The 25,228-nt window shown below is 47.1% G+C and overlaps 1 protein-coding gene across 3 annotated transcripts in view; it reads right to left on the reverse strand.

Moving 5' to 3' along the window:
* Positions 1-372: 372 nt before the first annotated feature.
* Bfsp1 (beaded filament structural protein 1) overlaps positions 373-25,228 on the reverse strand; it is an 82,874-nt gene continuing 58,018 nt past the window's right edge. For all 3 annotated transcript variants that reach the window (XM_050159594.1, XM_050159593.1, XM_050159592.1), the window contains 6 exons: positions 18,322-18,417; positions 15,965-16,057; positions 12,538-12,645; positions 4,572-4,792; positions 2,786-2,871; positions 373-1,456 (listed from right to left, as the gene is read on the reverse strand). In XM_050159594.1, coding sequence (XP_050015551.1) covers positions 513-1,456; positions 2,786-2,871; positions 4,572-4,792; positions 12,538-12,645; positions 15,965-16,057; positions 18,322-18,417 — 1,548 coding nt within the window. In that variant the 3' untranslated portion in view covers positions 373-512. The remainder of the gene's footprint in view (positions 1,457-2,785; positions 2,872-4,571; positions 4,793-12,537; positions 12,646-15,964; positions 16,058-18,321; positions 18,418-25,228) is intronic.

Below are 25,228 nucleotides of genomic sequence, written 5' to 3' on the forward strand. Positions count from 1 at the left end.
GTCCTGGAACTAGCTCCTCTTGTAGACCAGGATGACCTTGAATTCACAGGGGTACGCCTGCCTCTGCCTCCCGAGTGCTGGGATTAATGGTGCCGTTTGAGATGATAATGAATCTATTATCTGCGGCAGCTGAGTCCCGACTGGTGGACCAGGCCTCTCAACCGCACACTTAAGGGGCTGAGGCAAAAGGATAAAAAGCTCAAGGACACACTGTGCTGCACAGACCCGGCCTCAGAAACAAACCAGTAATGAAGCACGCTGAAGAGCACGTCCCTTCCTAAGAGACGGTGGTGTGGTGACCGTTAAGAGAGCATCCTTGTTCTCAGCACGGCTGACCCGAGGCCCTATTAAACAGACAAGAGATATGGTGCAAGCAGGAAAAAAAATCATTTTAATGAGGGTCACTGGCAATGCCAGACAGGTCAACTATGATCTAATCCAAACAGGAAGCCATCTCGAGGCACCTCACCTACACTGGCCCCAGATGCTTTCTTCTGACGAGCCCTGGCATTTTAAGAGCCCTTCTCTCCCGGTTTCTTGTTGGCCTTTGTCTTTCCAATCACAGTCTCCACAATGACAGAGGTTTCTTCATAGGTCTGAATACTCTCTGTTGAAATCTTCTCAATGGATTCCACCACCTCTACCTTCTTAAAAGCTAAAGCCTTAGAAGGGCTTTTTGCTGGCAGGTTACTGCTCTTACTCCCAGGCCCCTCTGGTCCACCCTGATTGGACCCAGACGTTTGTGAATGGGATGTAGATGATCCATCAGGACCAGGTATGATCACAGAACAGGGTTGCCTGGGCCCCTCATCTTCCTTCTGGCCATCATCTTCTTTTGAGTCCAGGTCTTTTGGTTCCTTGGCTCCTATCCCATTCTTATCTGTAACCTGCTGGTGGCTTGAGTGGTCACCTTCCCTGCCCTGGGGAACCCCCTGTCCATTCTCCATGGGTGGCATGGGCTGCCCAGGAGAGGGCTCCACATGACCATCATGAGGCACAGAAACTACCACCCCTCCTCTAGCTGGGATGGAGGAGGAATAAAACTCAGGGGCCACAAAACTGGCATCCCCCGTGACCAGTATATGCCGCCCTTTGGTGAAGAGGTCAGGGGGCGGCTCTGGCACAGGCTCTTTGGGGCCACTCACTCTCTCTTTGATTACTTTACACAGCTTCCCAAAGGCTTTGCTTATTTGGGCCCCATCTGGTACATCCTCGGGACCCCCCTCCTGGGTTGGACTTCCTTCCTGTCCACCCCCTGGTCCCAGCTGAGAGTCACTGTTGGCTTTAAGTCCCACCTGCCCTGGGTTTGGTTCTTGCAGAGTTCTTAACTGTGCATCTTCCAGAGTTTCGCCCACTTTGTCTTGAGCTATAAGCTCCTTTCTTTTTGGGAGGCTCTTGGGGAGGATCTTTTGTCTCGGTTTAGCCGCCGTGATATCCTGCACAACCCTGGCGAGATCTAAGGAAAAGCACATGGGCAGTGAGCCAACGCATGTGTCAACGAGAGGGAATGATGAAAGCCACTGAAAAACAGGACAGCAATACTGAAGGGGGGTGTCCAGCAACAGGTGGGTGTCCAGCAACAGGCTGAGCCACAAACAACAGGAAAGCAGCTACGGATCTCTCACCCATGCTGAGGTCCCAGCTCAACCAGTTGGGAAACTTCGCGTGTGTCATATGGTCCCTCTGGATTTCCCCAAAGAGAAGGAAAGATGCTACTTTCTCTGACACTCACTTGTCACCCTCGGCTGCAGTAACACAGAGACACGTGTACTGTACCATGACACCAACGGGAATAACTCCTGTCTGGGTTCCATTCCCCCTGCTGTTCTCACAGCAAGGTGCCCAGATACAGAGCTCACAGTGGGAACTCGCTCCACACAGTCATCTCTCTACCTCTCTCAAAAGAAGCACAAGGCAAGACTGCTGGGCCTATGTCAGGTTCGGGTAGCTTCAGGCCTGGAGACGGCATCTACCTACAGTGTTCCTACAACCTGATTGTGATTATCCCTTGATTGGCATTCCCTTCATTTGGAGCTGAGAGAGGAATCGATGATCTCACATTCAGAAATGGATACATATCTGTATTTCCTCTGCAGTTAAATGTCTCCTGTTGAGGCTGGTGTTCCTGGGTGGGCTACCCACCATGAACTCTTCTCTTCATAACTTCTTGGCCCAGTTACACATTCTATTCAAAGGAGCATATCAAAGAGAGAGGAAAGGCAATCTCCCTCATATGAAAGCAACTTCTGTGCCATGGAGGGAGCTCAGTCTGTAAAATACTTGTTTCACGTGTATGAGGGCCTGAGTTTGACTCCCAGAAAGAAAGAGGTGTGGTGGTATGGAGAACAGAGGCAGGAGAATGAGGAGCGAGGGGGCAGATGGTTCAGCAGGCAAGTTCCAGGCCAATAAGAGACAATGTCTAAATAAATAAAGGTAGTGTGTGCCATTAATTACAGCACTCAGAAGACAGAGGCAAGCAGATCTCCATAGAGTTTGAGGTCAGCCTGGTCTACATTGCAAGTTCCAGGTCAGCCAGAGTTACCTAGTGAGACCCTATCACAAAAGCAAACAAACAAAAAAAGCAAAACAAAACAGAGTGAGCGTCACCTATGGAACAACACATATGCACAGCCACATGCACCTGCACACACACATGCACATGTGGAATTTCCAGACGGGTCAGAAGGGAGCATGGATGGCAAGCGGGACAACAATCACTTGGCTTTGAAGAAGAAAGCAGAGGAAGCCAGGGTTGGAAGGCAGAGCTGAGCTTGAGGCACGTTACCTTTCACACTGGATCCGAGGCTGAGAAAGGCCTCATGGCTCGGGGTGATCAGAGAGATGGGAGTCTCGATAAAAGCCGAGCTCAACCTGGCAGAAAGAACCAGAAAAAAAGGTGGCACCATCTTTAAGTCATCAAAACAAACAGAGTGAGGGACAAGATCAAATCTCGATTCTTGAGCAAAAATGGAAAATATATATATGGAGAGGGGGAATGAGAGGAGAGAGAGGAGGGAGAATAAAAGGAGAGAGGGGAGACTGAGAGGAGAGAGAGAGAGAGAGAGAGAGAGCTTTCTCTAGATGGAAGTGTGCATGAATTGCACATTACAAACTGTTAACCTCATCGACATTACCACACTGGGCAAGGACACCAAAGATGTCCCCATGTCTTCACACTGGACAAGTACACCGAAGATGTCCTCATTTCTTTAAGCTCAAATCATAAACAATGAAAAGGCCAAGGGCACTAAACAGTGACTACTTAAGAATCTAAAGCACCATTTCTTTATCAGATGGAGCCTGTGGGCTTTCATTTTTCAGTTAAAGAACAGCCAATCGAGGCTGAAATATTGAGGGCAAGCAAGATATTCTATATGGGATACACAATATATGGGATACATATATATTTAGGATATTGTGTCATATATGTGTATGTTACATATATGTGAAATATAGGGTTTAATGCATAGAATATAGGACATGAAATAATAAATAGGATAAATAATATATAACATTTTTAAATAACATAATATGCAAATATAAAACTGTTTAAAGAAACTGAGGGAAGATGTAAGAAATTACTGGACCTAGGTAGAATGGTCAGTAGTTGCTTGTTCCATACTGTACCATGTTTATCTCTTTTCATCTACTTTAAAGGTGACATTAACAAGCCAGCCAAGGGGGTACACCATTAACTTTTGGGGATGCTCTTTCCCTAACACAAAAAACTGTCAAAAGGACACGAGATGCAGTTCTCCAGTTCTCACAGGTGTGCTAAAGCATTCACAGAAATGGAGGCACAATGTGGGGCTACCCCAGGACACACGGCTCCTGCTAGAGGGAGAACAGACAAAAGCTGGCTTTCCTGCCAAGTCTTCATGCCAGGCGCACACAGCCAAGCTAGAGCACTGGGAGCAGGCGGAACTCTGCTGTGAGGCGCTTGGAAAAGGAGGACTCCTGGTCTCCTTCAACCTAAATTCAAAACATTGGGAGGACTGATGTTGAAAAGCCACCACTTGATGCCCGACCTATTCTCGGAAGCTTATCTATAGATGGCTATCCGCACAGCCCAGAGAGAGAAAGAGGAAACTGCCAGCAGTAAGTGGGGTTATCGCAGTTCTGTTATGGAGGAGACCGGCACTGATCACGCCAGACAGTAATCACAAGGGTAGCATTGTCAGCAATAGCAGCAACTCTAAGCACTCCTCAGTGTTGTGTAGCGGAGGAGACACAAACCCATGATCTCACCTGCTAGACCATCAGTTCCCAGGGGGAACACAAAGCAGCCCCCTAAAATCTGCTGTTTCTGGTCAATCTACTTAAAATAGCATGCATACCTGCAGCCATCCCCGCCATCCCTCCCATGCTCTCTGCCCAAACCTTCTCCAGTGCTCTGCACACTCCCTCTGCCAGAGTCAGCCATCTTCACGTCGAGGGTGTTTGCGTTTCCTGGCCCGCCACATCACTAGTCCCTCCAACGGTGCCTAGCACATAGCGGGCCCTCGACAGAGACTTGTAGAATGGAGACGTAGACAGAGCAGAAAGCCACGCGTACAGATACACGACCATACCTGTTGCCTTCGCTCTCAATGATCCGATGATACCGGTCTAGCTCGTTCCTCAGGGTCTGCTGGGCCACAGCCAGCTGCCTGCAGTCATAGGATGACCTTTCCAGAGACCGCTCGGCCTCCTCTGTCTCCTTCCGTAGGTTTTCGATCTGTTCGTTGTAAAGCTGTATCTCATCATCGTAACACTCGTGTGCGTGTTTAATGGCTTGTTCGAGGGATGCTGTCTGTGGGCAAACACAAACTGCGTGAAACGCCTCACGTCTTCCCCCCCAAGACAGATAAACGTTAACGCGGGGGCTATCAAGAGGGGGCAGTGAGTATGAGTGTTGCTAAGCAAGCAAAAGGACCTGAGTTCAAATCTCCAGCACCAACGCAAAAGCCAGGCATAGCCCCCACATGCCAGTAAGTTCAGTGTCAGGGGGATGAGACACAGGAAGATCCTGGGAGCTTGCTGCGGAGCCAGCCTACTCGAAGTGGTTATTTTCGGTACCAGCAGGAGACCCAGTCTCCAAGAATAAAGTCAAGAGTGTAGAGAAAGATACTTGGCATCCTTTTCTGGCTTCTCTGTGCATGCCCATAGGCACATGCATATCACACACACACACACACACACACACACAACATATAAATGTAAATTAAGCTTTTAAAGATGTGGTGGAAATAGAGAAGAAGGCCATTTTACATTGTTGCTGGAAATGTGAACAGCCTGTACATGAACTTAGAGACAAGCTTACTATATGCAATAAGACAAAATCTCATCTCAAGAAGAAAAGGATGTGCTATGTATGTGTCTTTTAAAAAATGAAACAAAACTGCTTCTACCAAGAGCAACACTTCTCAAACTGCTCCATGCATTAGTGCTGCCAGGCATGGGAATACAGGGATTCTGAGGATCTAGCAAACTACATCTCTGACCACTTCCCAAGAGATGCTGACAGTCATGGTCCATGGATCATGGTTGAAGCTACAGAAGGCTAGACAAACATTTATATCCAACTCCAGGCTTGTACACCTTAAGGTGCTTCCTGCATCCAAGCCTGTATATCCACACTAGGTAGCCTGGTGACGATCATTGCTAAGACAGATAGACACTTCCGTCAGTGGTAATATTTGGAAATTCAGCATATAAAGGTGTTTAGGAAAATATCCATTGCATTGGAAGGATGAATGGGTAAGGGAGCAAGTACATGGATTGAACTCTTTTATGAATGTGCATGTGTGGTAAGGAAGGATATTTGTATATATGTGTATCATATATGGTGTTGTAAAATATGTATGGGTATATGTGAAGATGTGGGAAATGAGTGTAGTATACCAATGTGTGGGTGTGATATTTGTATGTGGATGTATGTGATATGTGTATGGGTGTATATGTGAGGAGTGTGTACATGTGTCTATATATTGTGCGTGATGCATGTAGGTGTATGACATATGTGTATATGATGTGTATAATGTATATGTAAGTGTGCGGTGTATATGTGTATGGCATGTGTAATGTGTGTATGTGGGGTATGTATGTTGTATGTGTATATGGGTGGACTGGTGGGGGTGAGGTGTGTGGTAGAAGGTGTGATGTATGTACTGAGTGTGTGGGGATGTGGGCTCATGAACAAATGCTGAGGTCAGAACAGGATAGCAGGTATCTCCTTCCATCATCCTCTACCTTATTGTCTGGAAAAATATCTCACTTAACTGGAAGCTCATCATATTGACGAGGTTAGCAGGCTAGCAAGCTCCTGGGATCTGCCTGCCTTCAACCTGAAATATAGAACCAGAGTTGAGCCAACTCAGGAGAGCCCATCATATGCCTTGTGCCTGGGGCTCCAGCAAGGGCGATCTCAAAAGCAATGAAGTGGCGGCAGGTTCCAGGCTACCATGAGGACATGTAAGCGGGAGCCTGGGCTGCCATTCTGAAGCCACGACCTTTTGAAATGTAAACAGAGAAGCTTGTTGAGAGAGGTGTGTCTTCAGACAGAGAGATGGAGCCAAAGAGGGAGGATAAGCGGAGATGTAGGAGCCTGTGCCAAGAGGAGGAAAAGAAAGGAGAGAGACAGCGAGCCAGTGCCTTGGATCCAGTTTTTGGTCCCTGCTACATACCTGCTCTCAAATTTCATAAGCTTCCTGTTACAACCAGTTCCTTGGGGGGTTGAGGAAACCTTCCCAGCAGAGAACACAGCATGAATCACTTTAACCAAGACACTGAAGTCAGCACTGTTAGGAGAAATGGTACCTCTCACAGGCTCTTCCCCCAAAGCAAGGACCCTCAATCAGATCCTGACAATACATCAGAGGAACCCAAATGAGGAGAGGACGGGTCGTCAGAACTCCCCAAATCACCAGGGTTCGCAAGGCAGACACCCTAAGACATGGCAGGAGCTCAGGAAGGCACAGGTACTATCATCACTTGGGAAGTGTGGCATCCCTGTGAATTTGCTGTATTTCCTCATTGTACTAGGTAGTTCTAAAACGTGAACTTGTGGGAGGCTGGGACAAAGGATTGCAGGATGTGGTAGAAATTTCAACCTTGTAGAAATCTAAACTTATTTCAAACTACAATTTCCAGTTTAGGCCAGTCGCTGCAGGTTTCTAGTGCTCTAAAATCAATCTCCATCCAACAGTCACCTGTAATGTCAAGTGCCAAGTCACACCGCCACCTGCTGGGGCAGCCACATGCTCTTGTGCATGCACAGAGGTCACATACTCCAGGAAACGCTTTCAAGAAACAAGGGAATTGTAAGACCCTTCTGGGGATTGAATATTAGAGTTGATTCAGGGAAACATCAAGGGAATGTGTGGAACCACGTGTCAGGGGACGGAGACACAAAACTTGAGAGCATCCTTGTTCATCTTTTGCATGTGCATGAAATGGTCGTCAATCAAGGAAAGAAGGAAAGGGGAGGGATGAAAAGAACCTATGTCCTTCCTGAGTATGGCTTCCCTGTCTAGAGTGGAAGTCCTGATGTGTAGGAAAGTGTGTGTCCTAGTAACGAATCAACTCACCAAGTTCATTACGGTCTCATCAGGGCAGGGCTGCTTTTATTCTTTCTGCTACAGGTGAGGAAACTGAGGCATACCGGTGAAGTGACTTTCCCATCAACACCAACAAAATGCAAACCCAACTGTATAGGGTGTGAGACACTTCCTGAAACTGTGGCCTCTCTATCCTCCAAAGCTACAGGTGAGCTTTGTCGGTAAAGGTGCTTGTAACCAAGCCTGAGTTTGAGACCCAGGGCCCAAATGACAAAAGAAAGAATTGATTTCTAAGAGTAGTCCTAAGTTGTCTAAGAATTCCACACACGCGCGAATGAGCACACACACACACACACACACACACACACACACACGCACACACACACGCACGCACGAGCACAAAACCAGCAGATAAATGTGGTGTTTTGTTTTGTTTGGTTTGGGGGGAAGAGAAGCCTGTGTTCTGCACGGATTGAGCGCTAACTTCCAAATCTCACCACTAGATGGCAATGAGAACCTTAATGAAAAAAAGAGGCCTGGGTGCGCCCTGCTTGGCAATCAATAGAAGAGTTTTCATTCAGGTTCCCTCAAGACACCAAACTGTCATTCCTCCTCTGCCTGGAAGACGTGGCATCTCCTGGAAACTTGGGCATCTTGAAGGAGGGGTCCCCAGTTCCGTTCTCAGACTCTGTTCTTTTATGCTGGATCTAGAGTCTCTCAAATGCCTGTGGAATCGGCTGGAGGACTTGTTAAAACAGGGGCCAACAGGCCACGGCTGGTCAGAAGTACCCATGAGTTTGCATGAGTCTGCATCTGGGACCTAACAAGTTCCCAGATGATGCTGACGCTGCTGGGCCAGGGACCTTACCCTGAAGACCCCAACCATGGAGCATTCTGGAAGTACCAAAAACCCTAACCAGAGACAGAACCATCTGCTGCAGCCCTGTCAAATGTCCTGTCCCCAGTTCTAGCCTTGGCTTGGCTAAAAGGCTATGCAACCAAATCTCCCATAGAGGTCAGCCACTCACTGTGGGAACACAAAGGCTCTTAAACCAGCAAAACCCCAAAGGTGACCAGGCTCAAGCCTGGAACGCATAAGATCGGTCACGGAACATTCTGATCAATCCTACCCCGTCCCCTACACCTGCCACACCTCTCATATCCCCAGTGACCCATATTTGCACCTGTGGTTCTCAAACCATGATTCCTGAACCAGGACCATCACTGTGACCTGGAAACTTGCAAATTCATGATACATATCCACCTAGTGTCTACTGTTACACCCAGTGGCGATCAGAAACTATTGCTTTCAATTACAGCTAATTAGACAAGCCCACGGTCTCTGTGAACTCAGTCCCAGTGTTATCCCATGACAATGCTAGATGGCAACAGACTTTGTAAGTGTTAAGTTCTTAATTAGTCTTTCTTAAAAAGCAAGTTATTTAAATTAATCCTAACCACGTAAGCCCATACAAGAGGAAGGAGCCAAGTCAGTGAAGTTGGAGCCAAGGGATTAGACACAGAAGGACTTCGTGTGCAGCTGCTGGTTTTGAAGACGGTACAGCCTTGGGCCAAGGAATGCACCACCTCTACCACCAAAGTCAGCAAGGAAACGGGTCCTCCCTACTACGGGCTGGCAGAAGTGACATCTGCCAACAACATGAGTGATAAGTGACCCGGAAGCAAGTTCTCCCATAAGGTCCTCTTGCTGGGACCTTGGTGTGCCCACTCCTTCACGTCCTCAGGGAGAGCCAGAGCAGAGAGGCCAGCCGTGCTCGTCCCTCTGTCTGACTTACAGAGCAGTGAGAACGCGTGCTTCATGTACCTGGGTTGGGACTACTTGTGTAGGCAGCAAACTTGGGTTTCAGTAGACCCACAGCTGTCTTTTGTTACTGGATATAGTCACCCTCAAGTCCAAGGAGTCCACATCCATGGACTTGACCAATTGGAGATTGAAAATATTTTTATTTGTGTCTCTGCTGAGCCTTTTTGGTCATTCTTCTCTAAATAAAAAAATGAAACTACTTACACCCCACTCACACTATACTGGGTGGTGTAAGTTTCTAGAGCTGAGTAAAGCATATGGGAGAATTGCATAGGTTATATACAAATACCAAAACACGTCACAGACTTGAGCATGCATGAACATTAGGATCTGCGGAGATGTGACGACAAATTCCCCTTGGAAACTGACAAGCGGCTGTCCAAGCCCTGCAGACAGTCTCAGGCGTGTGCTGGCCCACTTGCTGATATGTGAAAGCAGTGCGCATTTGCAGAGGCCATGCTTCTCGTTCTGCACTTTACCCTCTTGCAGAGCACAGTGGGGGCAGCAAGCCATAGTTGAGTCGGCTAGAAGAGGACACATAAGACCATCTATAGGGCGCTGTGCTGTGAAGTCAGGATGTGCAATAGATGGGTAAGCAGAATCCATTTTCCCCTCAGCCTATCTCAGCTTGCCATGGACTCATCAAAACATGACCTCGCAAGTCAAGGATAGGTGCATAACACATGGAATTATTTGGTAGTTTTTTTGACAACTATCTTTATATAATTGGCTTGCTTTTAACATTTTCTGAGTAGGGGTTCACAAGCCTCACCAGACTACCAAAGCCTAGGAGGGAAGAGGGAGACCTAGATGAGGCTGTGAAAACCTGCCTTAGACACAGAGATCAACTTAGAAGTCTCAGAAGTGAAGCCGGGTCGTGGTAGCGCACGTCTTTAATCCCAGCACTCAGGAGGCAGAGGCAGGTGGATCTCTGTGAGTTCGAGGCCAGCCTGGGCTACAAGAGCTAGTTCCAGGACAGGCTCTAAAGCTACAGAGAAACCCTGTCTCAAAAAAAAAAAAATTCTCAGTAGTGGCATAAGATGAGAACAGGGCATGACCTGAAAGTTCTACCTCATGTTCCAGAAACCAAGCTAACCCTGTCATTTCACACTCAATGAATTGTAGCTAACAGTTTGAAAACCATGAGTTTCTGAGACATGGCAGGTCTTCATCTGCTTCCTGAGTCATATACACCACACATGCACAACACATACCTTCCATATGCATGCACATATATCCTACATAGATACATCACACCCTCCCTATACACATCACATTTGTACAGTCAACAAAAACAGATGTGTATCCAAAGAAAGAACATTCTTTGTGCCCCCAGACCTAGAATTTTCCGTACCAGGCTAGGGTTCATTTCATTAGTATCTAGGGCTGTGGTTTTCAACTCTGTCACCCTGGCCATGGAAAGTGACGTATTTCACACCATAAGTCACATTATATGTGTGCACTTGAGCAAAGGCATATGTCGTCAACCATATACAGATATATTTCAGACAAAGGTTTTCCAAAATTACTCTACACTTTTAACTCCCAGTCTGTTCCTTCTTATTCTCAGTTCTCAGACACGGAACTGTCTTCTTTCTTTCTACCAGTCCATTCTATTGAACGCATTTTACACCAGTGAGTTATAACTAACAGCTTGAAAACCAGAGTCTCCAGAACCATGACTGAACCTATACCCACTTCCTCAGTCACGTGTAAAGCACACACACACACACACACACACACACACACACACACTACACACATCCCACATACATGTACATATGCCCTATATGGATATATATCACATGTTTCATATAAAAATCACATGTATATGCTATACATATACCTAAAATACACTCATCTAACATACACATACATACAGGCTTCAAACACCATACTGCATGAACACACCACAAACACCCTTCACATTACACAAACATGTAATATACATACCACACACACTTTACAATATACTCCACACACAGCACAAATACATCACACCTGCTCACACATTACACACGACACAATATATACATGTACCACACATACCATATATACATCCCACACATATACACAGATATAACACACACATTCTCTACATAAACATTTCTTTGTCTCTCCCTTCTCCCCTCTCTCCCCTTTCAGGTCCTCAGAGGAAATCACAGTGATCAAAAGTATCTAGCGCCTGAGCTGTGGTTATATCCTGAGAAGAATGCATTTTAGGGTCATGACTCAACTTCTCCCCTGTAATTTTCAGCTCAGGGACAACCACCGTCCCTGGCTGCTTTCCAGTGTCCCCGGAAATGCTGCACAGTGCAAGCTTCTTGAGCAGCCCAGCGGGGATGGAAAGCTGGATGTCAGAGGCTGAGATAAAATGTGGGTCCGGGAAAAGTTTTAAGTTTTTCCCAATGCTGTGGGCAGGAAGGCAGGACTTGAGTGACATGTCCATCTAGATGTCAGAATTTTAGATCTTACTCTCTTTTGTTCCTTGGGTGTACTTATCTACTAAATATAATTTGATTGGTTTAGGACATGTGGCTACCCAGCTGTAGGAAGGGCAGCATTTAAACCCAATATTCTCCATCGCTGTGCCCAGCTGCATGGAAACAAGAAAGATAACATGAAAGAATCAAGACTGTGAACCATAAAAGCCACAACTAAAAAGAAACAGACATGGGAGCCTCGTGTTAGCAGATATCTAACGAGAGGGAAACACTGGCACAAACCACCTGCCAGCCACCATCAATTCCATAGAAGAGACCATCAAGAAAGAAGAAACAGGAAGGCCCAGATTTGGGTGAATGTGGGATTAGAACCCTGATATGTGTCTGCCTCTAACAGGTTTGACATAGGCAAAGTGACCCCATGAAAAGGGGTATTGCCCTTGGTTGGAAAAGGCACAACTCAATGGAAACACAAGAACTACCATGTGATTGGGTGTCCATGTGTTCCTAGCTCCATTTCCCTGGGACTCTTCTTAGCTATGTGCTAAAACACACAGCCTGGGAAGCCTCAGATCAGGACAAAGCAAGGCATTTAGTCACCTGCTCAGAATACTACAGTGTAGGACACAGAGGTGTTGAATCTGTAACAGTCACAGAAATGGATACCTATGCCTGCATGTTCCATTCCTATAAAATGTGTAGAGGACCCTGCTAGGGATGTGGGACATACCTGGGCCTGCAGCTCAGCTTTTTGTGCCTGCAGGTGAGTGAGTGCGTCCTTGCCCTCCTCCAGCTGGCTCCGCAGGGCAGCCACTTCCCGTTCTGTCAACAGCTTCTCCTGCATAAGGAGACCAGACTCAGGCTCACACAATGAAGAAATGCAAAGATGAGGGGGCAGTGAAAGAGTAGGGCCCCTTCTTTGTATCTCCCAAGTTCATGTGCCAATGCCTGATTTGCCAAGGTATTGGTGAGTGGGAACCTTTGGAAGGTGACTAGGGTCAGATGAGGTCATAATGTGGGGCTCCATTAGGAGCTCATATTTATGAGAAAAGAAAGAGTTAACAGGAGGTTCACCCTCCCAGCCACCACCATGTGGGCACACAATGAGGGTGAGCCTGCGGCAGGTGCCAACTCTGTTGGCAACTTGATCTTGGAGTTCCAGCCTCCAGAGCTGGGAGCAATAAACTAAGGGTTCCTGTGACAACAAGCTGAGTCAAACAGGCCCACAGTGGCCACTGTCTGAACTGTGAACTACTAAAGAGTAAAGTTCAGACAACCAAGATGGGGAGACACAGACATAGAGCTCTTAGTGCCCCGGACTGACTAGTCAGACAGACATTTGACTTTCAAAGCCTTTGTTTTCCCTTTTGTGAAAATAAAACTGTGGTGTGCAGATGCTCATTTGGCTCCGGGTTCTGTGCCTATGAAGATGAAAACCATTTTGTGCTCTGAGCCACGAGCTATGCAGGAGTCATCCGGCCCCACAAGGTGAAAGGGAAGTAGGACTCTGAGTAGACCACTGCACAGGCCTACGGATGATCTGGACGTCTGGAAGGAAGTCCTCTTCCAATCTGTTCACAGTCTGTCCTGACTTGCCTCTCCACTTGCTCAGAAATACCAGTGATTCACAAAGGCTGATTGTTTAGGAACCCTGCCTTCAGCACAGAGGCCACTGCACTCCCTCAGAACCCATCAACTCAAAGCCGAGTCTACACTAAGTGTAAGCCATGTATAGAAGGCAGTGTCTACCTAACTAACCAGTGTCTACCTAACTAACCAGTGTCTACCTAACTAGCCAGTATGCAGAACTCCTAAGTCAGGATTCACAAAGAACAGAATACTTTCTGAATCTGTGCCTCTCTGTCTTTCCTGTGTATACGTGAACAATGCTGGTGACAATAAGTACCCCATCCACTGCCATCAACAGTCAACAGCTCTTAGGGAAAGATTAGACCTCAGGAGCTCCACCCCATCCGTGCCTACATTGACCAGCACAGTCTTGAGCAAACCCTATGCAGGTAACCAGGGAAGTTGTAAGTTCCTGAGAGCAACAGCTGTTATCAAAGGCATTGGGGTGGGGGGATCTTTCAGCCTTGAGGCTTTCAGTTTGTTTGGTTTTTTAATTAAGTTAAAGCATATGGCAAGCCTATCTCTCTGTTCTATAGTCTGTCTGCCCTCTGCATGCCCGAAGAGCACAGCTCCGCTCTGAGGAGTCCAGTCATTGGTGCGGGGCATGGCTTGAGCACTCTTCTAGGAAACTGCATAGGCACCGGGGCTGAGAGTCACTGTCTTAGGTCATTCTTGAAACAGACAACAAAAATCCCTGTCAGAATCTGATCCATCACTCCAACCAAACTTTGGCCTGCCTACCCTAACCACCGAGGAAAGAACATGAAGGCATTTTATTTCTTTCATTATATTTGATGCCAAGGACCAAACCCAGGCCTTGAACATTTAAAGCACACCCTCATCTACTGAGCCGCACATCCAGCCCACATTTCAATGTTAACTGCATCACTTTATCTATGCTTACATGTAAAAAATGCCCAGTATCCTGTCAAGCAGCTGGAGGACTAACTATAAAAGGACATGGGAGTTTGGGACTAGATCAGGATGTCACATCTCACACGTGCCATAGGCTCACACAATCGTGGACAGAGCTGGCCCTTGCCAACGTATTCCTTAAGTGTCCTGAAGTTCCAATTGTATGGCCAAACTGCTAAAAAAGAATAAGAAAACAAACAGCCTACTACAGTTTGTATGCCCCCCCCCCAAAGGAATCCCCAACAAAGCAGAGTTTAGAGCGGGGAGTCTAGTTGAAGATTCTCTGTCCTCAGGAATGGACTTGAGCCTCTAGCAACAAGCTTGTAGGAGTGGCTTCTCCCTCTTCTGTTCTTCTGACAGTGAGGACTAGGAACTCGCCTCTTCTTCCCCTTTCCACCTACCACCAACTAAGGGAGCCCAAGATAGCCCCTAACCAGAAGCTGGTGCTTTGATCTTAGATTTCCCAAACTCCAGATTGTGAGAAACTAATTTCTGTACTTTATATATAATTCGGTCTGTGGCATTGTACTATGGCAGCACAAACAGGCTTTTGCACCTCCCTGCTTTAGGAATGAGCAAAAGAGGTGAACAGATATCTCAACAAGGAAGATCCATGAATAGTAAATTAACACATACAATGATGCTCAACATCAGTAGTCACTGGTGGGGGCGGTGCAAAGCCAACCCACAACCAGACTCACTACATACCTAGGAGAGAAATAAAACAAGAACCAAAGCGAAGATTGAGATAGCTAGCACCGGCAGGAATTCAAAACAGGAACTCATTCGTAACTACAGGGAGTGCGCAAATGGCCTGACTCAACAGAAATACGGTCTTTGCCCTCTGAGAATTCATATTGGATTTTAATCCCTTTTGGAACGCACTGAGAAGACGGGAACACATGCCCATAATCTCAGCGTTCAGGAGGCCGAGGCAAGAAGATTGCAAGCACCAGGCCAGCTGGGATTACAGAGGAAGACTAGCTCAAAAGAAAAATAGGGGTGCTTAGTCAAGACTATGAAGGGATCATTAGAAAGTAATTAGGGTTGGATAAGGTTATCAGGGTCCAGTTCCCTCGATGAATCCTGCTAGCTTTATGGGAAGAGAGAAATCAAAGGACACACACACACATACACACAGGACTCGTTGCTTTGTTGTGTTCTACACTATCTCTGGACACTACCAGCAAAAACACTGTAACTAGACGAAAACCCCAATCCTCTTTTATTCCTAGCTTCCCCAGTCTATTATTGCATTGTTGGCAACAGAAAAGAGACTAATACGGCACACCATTTTGAATAGCATCTTGGCAGTCACTTTTAAAGTATGTAAGAGAGAACAGCTCACACTTCCTAGGAGAAGATACCTAAGGCAATGTTAAGGGGCATAGATAGCTTATGTCCCTTACAGTCTACCAGCATTTACGGTCAGAACAAAAAACAAAAGACTAAACCTCAAACCTGAACATCACTCAGAAGTAGGTAGGGGTTAACTTACTGACCCAGTGCTTGTTCCTGAACCTCTGAGAAGGTCAACTGGGTCCACAAGACTCAGAGTATGGCCTCCCCCAGGCCTGGACTGCTTTTCCTGCAGCCATGGCTCCAATGCTTACCTCCCTCGTCCCACCAGTAGCCGGGCACACTTGAGGAGCGGCCTGAACAATCTGCTGCAGGATGCTGATGTAGGTCTGAATTTCCAGAAGATTCTGTCACGGAGGGAAAGAACTTTCATTACAAGTGGTACTGCCTGATGCGTCCCTCCCGTCCTGAGGGAGCCCAGAAACTAGTGCCTCCATGCGTCCTCCCACAGCTGTGAGCACACTGGGAATGACGGAAGGGTCAGCTGTGCTGCAGGGAGGGCACCGTGGAGTGGGCATCCCACCTCGTCAGGAGAGCAACCGGGCAGAAGAGTAAACCGAGGCTTGGCTTATTTTGCCACGTCCTTTCGGCTACCTTCCCACACTGCCTCTGGCTTCACAGAGACCTGGATGGCAAGCGAATGAGAGGAAAGGGGATCAGACAAGTCCTGGAAGCTGCAAAGGACTCTGACAGCACAGAACGGTGTTTCAGTGAAGGGGCAGGTTTAGCCAGCCATGCTGAGACTAAATGGCTTACTGGCTGTGCATGTTCTCAGGCAAGCTTTTGATGTCTCCTAGAATGGGAGTCCTTTTATGAGACAGGGCCAACTATCTGCAGGGGGGCCTGGTGACCTGTACCGGCCAATGCACCTTTCCCAGATATGAGCAATGACTGATAACACAGCCCCTCTACAGAAAACAGCCCTGACCAACCACCAGTCAACTTGTCCGAAAAGCACCATGGACCCTAGCCCATGACTGAAAAAGACCAACCTCGGAACGCCAAGCGAGACCAATGTTCCCCTCTCTCCCTCTATCCCCATAGCCCTCCACTCACATAACTGGGGTACATACATCACCATCTCAAGCTCTGCCCACAGGGGCTGACCTGAGTCCCTCCAAACCAGGCTGGGGTCCAACAGATAGTGAATGGGAGCGTCCCACCCTATTTATTGTTCTAAATGCTTTCAGGGTACTTTGGACTGCTTTGGGACTGCCCCCAGGCATTGCTCTCGGGATAGGCACAAGAAAGATAAATACAAGGAAGCTGCAAGGTGTGGAGGAGGAAGCTGGCAAGGGCCTGGAGAGAGGCTGGAAGGATGCCAGAGAGAGTTCTTCAGTGCAGGGTGCAAAGCACACACAGTAGGACGGAGAGAGTGAACACAAGGCTTGCTGGGTCCTACAAGTGGTTCTCCAGAGAAGGACCTGGGTGTGGAGCGCTGAACTGGGCAATGAAACAGGGCCATGTGGCTAACAGGACAGGGAAGTGACCAGGGAAGAACACTGGCCGAGCAGGGCATGCCATCTGTTGCATTTCTATGGGCACGGAGCTCATGCTGCCGAGGAGCTCTTCCAAGTCCTGCTACCCAGACAAGAGGAGCCCAGGGAGTTTACATCATACATCCCATCGGCCACTGGATGTGGCTGCTCCAGGCGTATGGAAATCCTCCCGTATTTCCTATGAGACAGAGCAGCTTCCACCTGCTACAGTAAGGTCCTTGGCAAAGAGGTACAGATACTGTATTAATGAAATGAGGACTCTTAAAAAAAAATGAACCCCACAGAAGGAAAGCGTCTTCAAGAAATTCCAGCCTGGGGTGAGACCAGGTAAGAATCCTAAGGCCAATTAAAAAATTCCCCATTCACCCTAGAAGAAGGGTCCTCACAGCCATAGCAACTTGTAGCTAAATCTACGCAGGTTCATTTCCTGGGTTTTGCTACTTCTTTTCTTCAAAATAACAAGGAAAATTGAAGGAAACGATGAATTCTGGCCTCACCAGCCCCTTCCTATCTCCATCCAGGTTTCTCCTGGTAAGTCAAGGCTCAACAGACCTAAGATTCGGGTTACAGAGGGAGACCAGCGCCCAGAGAGCATGGGCGTTCCTTTTTTATTCACCCATGGTTAGCCCACACAGTGACACCCGGATGCCACTGCATTCTGAAACACAGTGAGCAGCCTAGCGAGGCCAGACTGCTCACTCCCGATTCCCCACTGCTAGGATTTGATCTTCCAGCGTGTCAAGGCTCCTAAATAAAGGTGTCAACTGGCTGCCTTGAAGGCACAGCTAAGAGTTATCAAACAATACCTTAAAATGAAAGCACTCTTCCTTTTTGCATTTTTCTGAGTTGAAACAGTTGACTGCTTGGCAGAGATGCAGCTGTCTAGATAATTTTGTAGATTGCAGTGTGCAGTAAGGACACTAAGACCTGCTATCGCAATCCCCAGCACACTCTCTATACACCTCAGGCTGGGTAAGTGTTGTCCAGTGGCTGACTTGTGCTAGTTTAGGGGAATATAATCCCAGGTGGCTCACTCCAGCAATCTTCTGTCCAACCAAACCCAAACTGGGTTTTCTAGAAGAGAGGGTTTCCTTCCCATATGTGCTGGTTACCTTTTTGTACCTGTCCTTGGCCACACTGATGTCTGCCTGAAGAAACTGTGCTTCCAGCTGCAGGTGCAGGTTACGCAATAAGGCTTCATCAGCTTTCTGCAACAAAAAGAGTCACACCAGGGTCACACTTAGGTGTACCAGGAACCAGCGTGCGAACACGGGGACTGCATAGGGACTTACTAAAACAGAGTCTTGTTCAGTGGGTCTAGAATACTGCATATTCTCCCACACACACACCACGGCCCCTACGTGTGTGTGTGTGTGTGTGTGTGTGTGTGTGTGTGTGTGTGTGTTCAGGCTTGAGGTGTGTACAAGTACACCAGCTTGCATTTGTGGCGGTCAGAAGACAACTTTCAGGAGTTGATTCTCTCCTTTCACCATGGGTTTTTGGGGTCCCACTTAGGTCATCAGTCACACACAGCAAGTGCTTTTGCCTCCTTGTGCCATCTTGCCAGCCCTAGATGCTGCATCCTAAACAAACACTAAGCTAGTCACTGGGCCTAGTTGAGAGCAACAGTTCTCATTACGGGGTGATTTTGCACTCAAAGGGGACATTTGACAATGTCTATAGATACTTCTTGTTTTTGCTAAGAGAGATCTTACAGACGGACGAGCCCTTGGAAAGCACTGCTCACAATTTCTTAAAGCCACTGGTACCATCCTTCACATAAAGTATATCACAGAAGCCAGCCACTGTATAAGATCAAAACAAAGATGCTTATTTGTTTTTGCCCCCTTGGATGGAGATGGAGATGGACCTTATATGTGCTAAGGATAATCTTCCTGCAGATCATAAAAAGCCATAGACAGCCCATATGTCCAGCAGCTCTATTCCCTTAGTGACACTTCAACCAAATCCACAGAACTTAGGGGTCCGGCAAGGGCAGTTCAAAGTCTAAAGTCTTCCTTTGCAAGAGCACTTGGACCAGGCTGATCAGTGGGTCCCTCCAATGGTACTGGAAACTTACAGATGATAACAAGACTGGAACCTGCCATGGGATTTTCTGGGATGCCAAGCAGAGAGCCTATCCTGCCAGACACCTACCATCCTTCCACATCTCCCCCTGGGGATCATGCAGGACCGGCACTAGCTCCTACAGAGAAATATTGCAAAGCCACCTATGCGATAATAAAATGCAAATACTTGTCTTTAAAATAGGAGTTAATCAGATGCTCTGTAAGCACATGTCTTGCTTGGAAGACAATCGTGTAATAAACTGCCCCAAAAATCCCAGGGGTAAGCGGGTGCTTTGGGACTGTGCAGTTGCTGATATGATGAGAATTTGTTTCGGAAGCACGTTCCTTTATTTGTGCCAGAGTGCAGAAATGTGTAGACGCTTGTGTTTTCATTATGCCTGAGATGCTGTCAGCTGAATTTCCAAATGCCGCAGCAACAGAAGCATCTAGATCTTTTAGAATCAACTGCCTGTGTCAACTGTCTAATTTGAGAAAACAACCCCACCCTGACTTTGTGTGAGCTCGAAATAGAGTAGCTGGCTCACAAAACAGATCACAGTACCTGAGAGCTAGCTAGAAATGCAAACGCACTCGAGGATTCCAACACCCCTTCCAGGTGCGGGGGACACGCAGTGAAGTCCACATGGTCCAGGATATTTACAGCCCCGACCCCACTGTGCTGGGAATGGAAGTCAGGATTTTGCATATGCTATGAAAACACTTTTCTACTCACTGCATCCGAGACTTTACAGCCTTTTTTGAGAAAGGAACCAGAGAGATAATTGAAGTTCAAGGACAATCATCCTTGACAACTCTTTCACAGGAATTCTAGGCTTCCATCAACACTCGGCTGTTAAAGAACAGAGATCCCAAGTTCATTAACACCACTGGCAAAGTAGGAGTTAATTTAAAAACACATTTCCTTCAACCCTGGATCTCAAAAAACCTTTTCAAAAATGTTGCAAGTTGCTCTCTGCATCTGCCTAGAGGAGGCTCTGGGAGAGCTGAGACTCCGTTTTCCTTGGCCTCATTCTCCGCTCTCTCCCTCTGCTCTCTGGATGCCCTTCCTCCATGTTCCTTTCCTGCCAGCCTCTCCACACTCCAGCCTCCTGCTAAAGGCTTCCCTTCCAGGACCCCTTCTCTCCTCTTCTCTGGAGTGAGTAATTCTTGGTCATGTAGAAGCTGGTAACCCTGAAGGTGATTGCTTCATGTTCCCATCTTTTCTGCCCTGGGCCCCAGAGCCTCCTGCTCTTTCCCACAGGGGACTTTAGAGGCACATGAATTACATGCTCGTGGGCCAACCTTTGAAGGTTTTCATTGCCTTTAAGTAAACACATGTACCTAGATGCTACATCGATCTAAATTATTTTAAAGAGAGAGGAAAGAGAATCTCTTTCCTTTAAAGTTCACGGCTTAGAGCCGTCTCAGCTGATAAGCAAACTCAGGAATTATTGGCAGCCAGTAATCTTCCAAGTACATATATGTGGCCATGAGTTATAGAGACTGCACAGACTTGAACATGTACTTAAAAGTCGTCTGTGGTTCTTGCTCCATCTAAAGGCTGAGAATATCACCAACTCTGGCCGTACTGTTTAGGCATTCTGTTGAAGGTTTTATTTTCCTTCAAAGGGGGTAACAAAGAGCAGCTTGCTTTGGCATGTGTACTGTTGAGAACCAAAAGTGTTCTGTTCTAGAAGTCTCATTGCATGAGCAGCGTGACTATATGGCAGGTACGTGAACAAAGAGCCAAAGACTGTATCCGTGTCTTCCCATGGCCACACCGAAGGGTGACTCCTTCCTGCAAGTGACACTACTGGAGTTGGCTCTGAGACTATGTGGAGAGTCAAAAGTTGATTTGACTAAGCAAACATCTCCAGACTTGTTTAGCAAAATCACTGGTCCAAGGCTGGCAGGAAGGCTGAGCAGGTTAAGATACCTGCTGTCAAGGCTGATGACATGAGTTCAATCCCCATGCACCACATGGTAGAAGGGGAGAACCCACCCCTGCGAGTTGTTCTCTGACTACATGCAATGGCACATGTCAACATACACACACACACACACACACACACACAGAGACAGACAGACAGACAGACAGACAGACAGACAGACAGACAGACAGATAGATAGATAGATAGATAGATAGATAGATAGATAGATGTAAAGGGAAAACTGAATCACTTTTCCGAGCATCATCAGGATGAGACTCCACTCTTCCAGCCTCCTCTTTCTCGGCTGATGATGTCCACAGCCCACAAGGGTAGACAGGCAGATAGGTCACCATTGTGATCAAGGCTTGATTCTTCTGGAAACCCTGGGTACTTGTGAAACTCTCTGTGCTAAGGGGAATCAACTAAGGAACGTATCCACTCACTGCTGATCTTGGATGACTAGGATTCATTTCCTGGGGTGTGCACACCTTGCGCTTCTGGGATGAGTGAGTCATGTTCCCACAGCGAAGCACAGGAAGTCTTCTATGTAGCCTGCATATCTGGTAACAGGTGAAGTGACCCAGGACAAGGATCCACTATCTAGACCTAGAGGCATCTTTAACCTCCAGTACTTGACTTTGGGTCTGGCTTCTGAGGGACTCGGCTTCTCTGATTGCCCTTAGGAAACAGGGAGTAACTGCAAACACTTTCATCTATGCCTGCCATGCATGTGGGAAGGAGCTCTGGGGCTCCATTCGCTCATGGGTAAGTTCCTTCACTGGAGAAAGAAGACCCTGGACTGGTTTCTCTCTAGGAGTGAAATCTGCCCCGTCCGTAACCAGAGGCTGATCTGGGGCTCCCACAAACTGATTCAAGAACCTTCCCAATCCAGTATTTACACGACTTCACTAAACCCAAGAACTATTACTATTTGCTCTGGGTTTTCTTTAGATGAATTCATATTTTCCTTAGGTTTATTTGAAATGTTGAAGTGAACTTTTTATGTAATATGCTATAAATAAAAGGGCAATCATAAAAATCCATGATTCGGGGGGGCTGGAGAGATAGATGGCTAAGCAGCTGAGAGCACCTGCTACTCTTCCAGAGGACCCAGCTTCACTTCCAGCACCCATGTCTGGTGGCTCACAGCCACCTAGAACTCCATCTCCAGGGGGATCTGATGCCCTTTTCTGACTTATGAAGAAGGCACATACACTCAGCATGTTCTCACACAGTCACACACACACACACACACACATATAAATATAAAACCTTTTTTAAAAGTATTTCTAACTGGGGCTGGAGAGAGAGCTTAGCAGTTAAGAACACTTGTTGCTCTTACAGAGGACCTGGGTTCAAGTCTCAGCACCCACAAGGCAAGGTCATAACCATTGATAACTCCATTTCTAGGGGGTCCAACTCCCTCTTCTAACCTCTGCAAACACCAGGCCACACACAGAAACACATGAGAACAAAACACCCATGCACACAAAATAAAAGAAATCTAAGAATATACATAATTCGCAACTATGAAAAATTTACTCCTCCATGAACGAGTTAAAGTCATCTGCTATTCCATTAGCTTATACACTTCACAGTGCGGGGAAGCGAAGCTGGCACCTGTCATATCAAATGTTCTGCCCTCCCACAGACAAAGACTGTGCACTGCCATTTGACAGGCGAATCGCGTATATTGCTAAGTCATTTCATGCTCAGTGGGCGTGGAGACGTTCTCTCACTCCACTGAATGATAATTATCCCCACAGAGAAGGAAGTTGAAGCTCAGAAAGGTAAGTGATTCACCCCAGGTCTCACCCATACTCAGCAGTGTGTTATGATTCTACTAACAGGCAGCTCTCCTCTTCTGGACAGCGTAGCGCACTTGTGGGTAGGAGGGTCTTACCCGGGCCCAGGGCTCGACCACATCAACTCCCTGTGCTAGCCCTCACCTACACTCTTGGTGGCAATATCATGAGAGTTATTCTTGTGGGGCTGACAGTTCAAATACCCACGCTCTAAGTCACGATATACATTAAAGTCCTAGAGCTGTTTTCTCTGAGTTGGGGAAATAGTGGGACATCTTTTCCTTGGTGTTCACTTTCTCTGTTGCCTTATTTTTCTGTTGAAAATGCGAATTGCTTTTGTAATAAGAGAGAGATGACAAAAGTTTTTAAAGCCTTTGTCAATGTCCATCAAGGGTAAAGAGCAGGACGTCACTATGGTGGGGCTGAGAGGGAAATTCTAGAGAGCCTAAATTGCCACCGAGATGAAGGATGCTAGGAATCTATGTCCTTGAAAGCCTTGGCCGGTGAAGAAGGCAGTGGGTCCTCCTCCTGCAGCTTTGAACTATACCCACAGCCAAAAATGGGATGAGTTAAAAGTGTGAACAGAACACCTGGTGCTCATAAAAGAAACTCCCAGCTCTCCTACGATAGGCTTGGAGTCACCGTTCCCCTACCCCACACCCCCTTTACCATCAACCTAGAGCCCGTGTCCTTGGAGCTCTGCTGAAGCCTATCTTTGCCGCCATCTTTCTGTTATGTCTAGCATGTTCAAATACCCTCTCTTTGGCCTGAGACAGTCCCAAATGCTAACTGCTGGCCTGCCCACTAGTTATCAATGGTGCCCCTCTCCCAGGGTCATTGTTGAACAACACATAAGCTGCTCACACGAAGAATGGGCACCAGGTGCAGGTAATATTAATAAAGGCAAAATTAGGCTTCTCCAATTTTTAGTTCTGGTATTTTAATGCCACTTTGACAACAGAGGTTAGGCAAAACTAGGAAGTGGCAAATACCCTGAGTAACCCCTACTGTCTGAAGTGGCTGCCAGTCATACAGAGAGAATTGTAAGGCCAATCTGAGCTCAGGGGGGAAGAGCTTTGTCTAAATTAGGCTTTCTGTTGCTGTCGTAGCACCATGAGCAAAACCAAGTTGGAAAGGAAAGGATCTATTTCCGCTTACAGCCCTCTGATATCTCTCTCTCTCTCTCTCTCTCTCTCTCTCTCTCTCTCTCTCTCTCTCTCTCTCTCTCTCTGCCACTGAATAAAAGTCAGGGCAAGAACTCAAAGCCTAAACTTGAGGGCCAGAACTGAAGCAGAGATCATGGAGGAGTGCTGCTCACTGGTTTGCTCCTTATGGCTTGTTCAGCCTGCTTTCCTATACCACCCAGGACCACCACCAGCCCAGGGGGGCTCACACCAATCATTAATGAAGAAAATGCCCTACAGACTTGCCTACAGGCAACCTGGTGGGAGGTAATCTCTCAACTAACCTGTGTCGAGTTGACAAAACAGACAAGACGAGTTTGGTGTCTCATCAGCAAGCAGAATGAGGCTCTAAGCATGGGGGCATTGGGGGCTGGAAGCCTATGTGTCCTCAACAGTATCCTTCAATTAAATCATCTCCATGACTCTTTCTACCCCAACAGGTGAGCTCTGGCATGATCAGAAAAGATGGTTCTTGTAGCTATTAGCCATGTCTGTGTCTGTCCAACCCTTTTGACAATAAGAAAAAAGGAAACTATTCCCACTAGAAAGAGCTAGAATGTTCCAGAATCCCTGGCACCCCTCCCCCATTCCTCATGCTTGAACAGAGAGGGGGGGTTCTTTCTCTCTTCCCTGAGCCCTTTGCTTCAGAACAGCAACCTCATGACTACTGACTAGCCACAGAACAGAGGTATCGATTTACACAATACACATTGTAGTTTGTGATCAGTATATCAGCAGGAGCATTGTAATGCTGGCATATTGTGAGAGCCTAGAACTATGGCCCATGTGTTGAGAGCTTGATCCCCAGTGCAGAGGTGTTAAGAAGTAACAGGACATTCAAGGGGGGAATAGAGGGAGGGCCTTACATCCTCTACCCCAGCTATGGCTTCCTATCTTACCATGCAAGTTCACCTCCCATGCTCCAACACTGATGCCTTTTACCCTCAGCGAACCAAGCCATCAGCCCCTTCACCAGAACCAGGATCTAGTGCATGGGTTTGTACTTGCAACTTCCAAACTGTGAGATTAG

This window comes from Alexandromys fortis, unplaced genomic scaffold, assembly GCF_014885135.2.
Source record: "Alexandromys fortis isolate MF-2015 unplaced genomic scaffold, M_Fortis_MF-2015_v1.1 scaffold_115, whole genome shotgun sequence".
Lineage (NCBI taxonomy): Eukaryota > Metazoa > Chordata > Mammalia > Rodentia > Cricetidae > Alexandromys > Alexandromys fortis.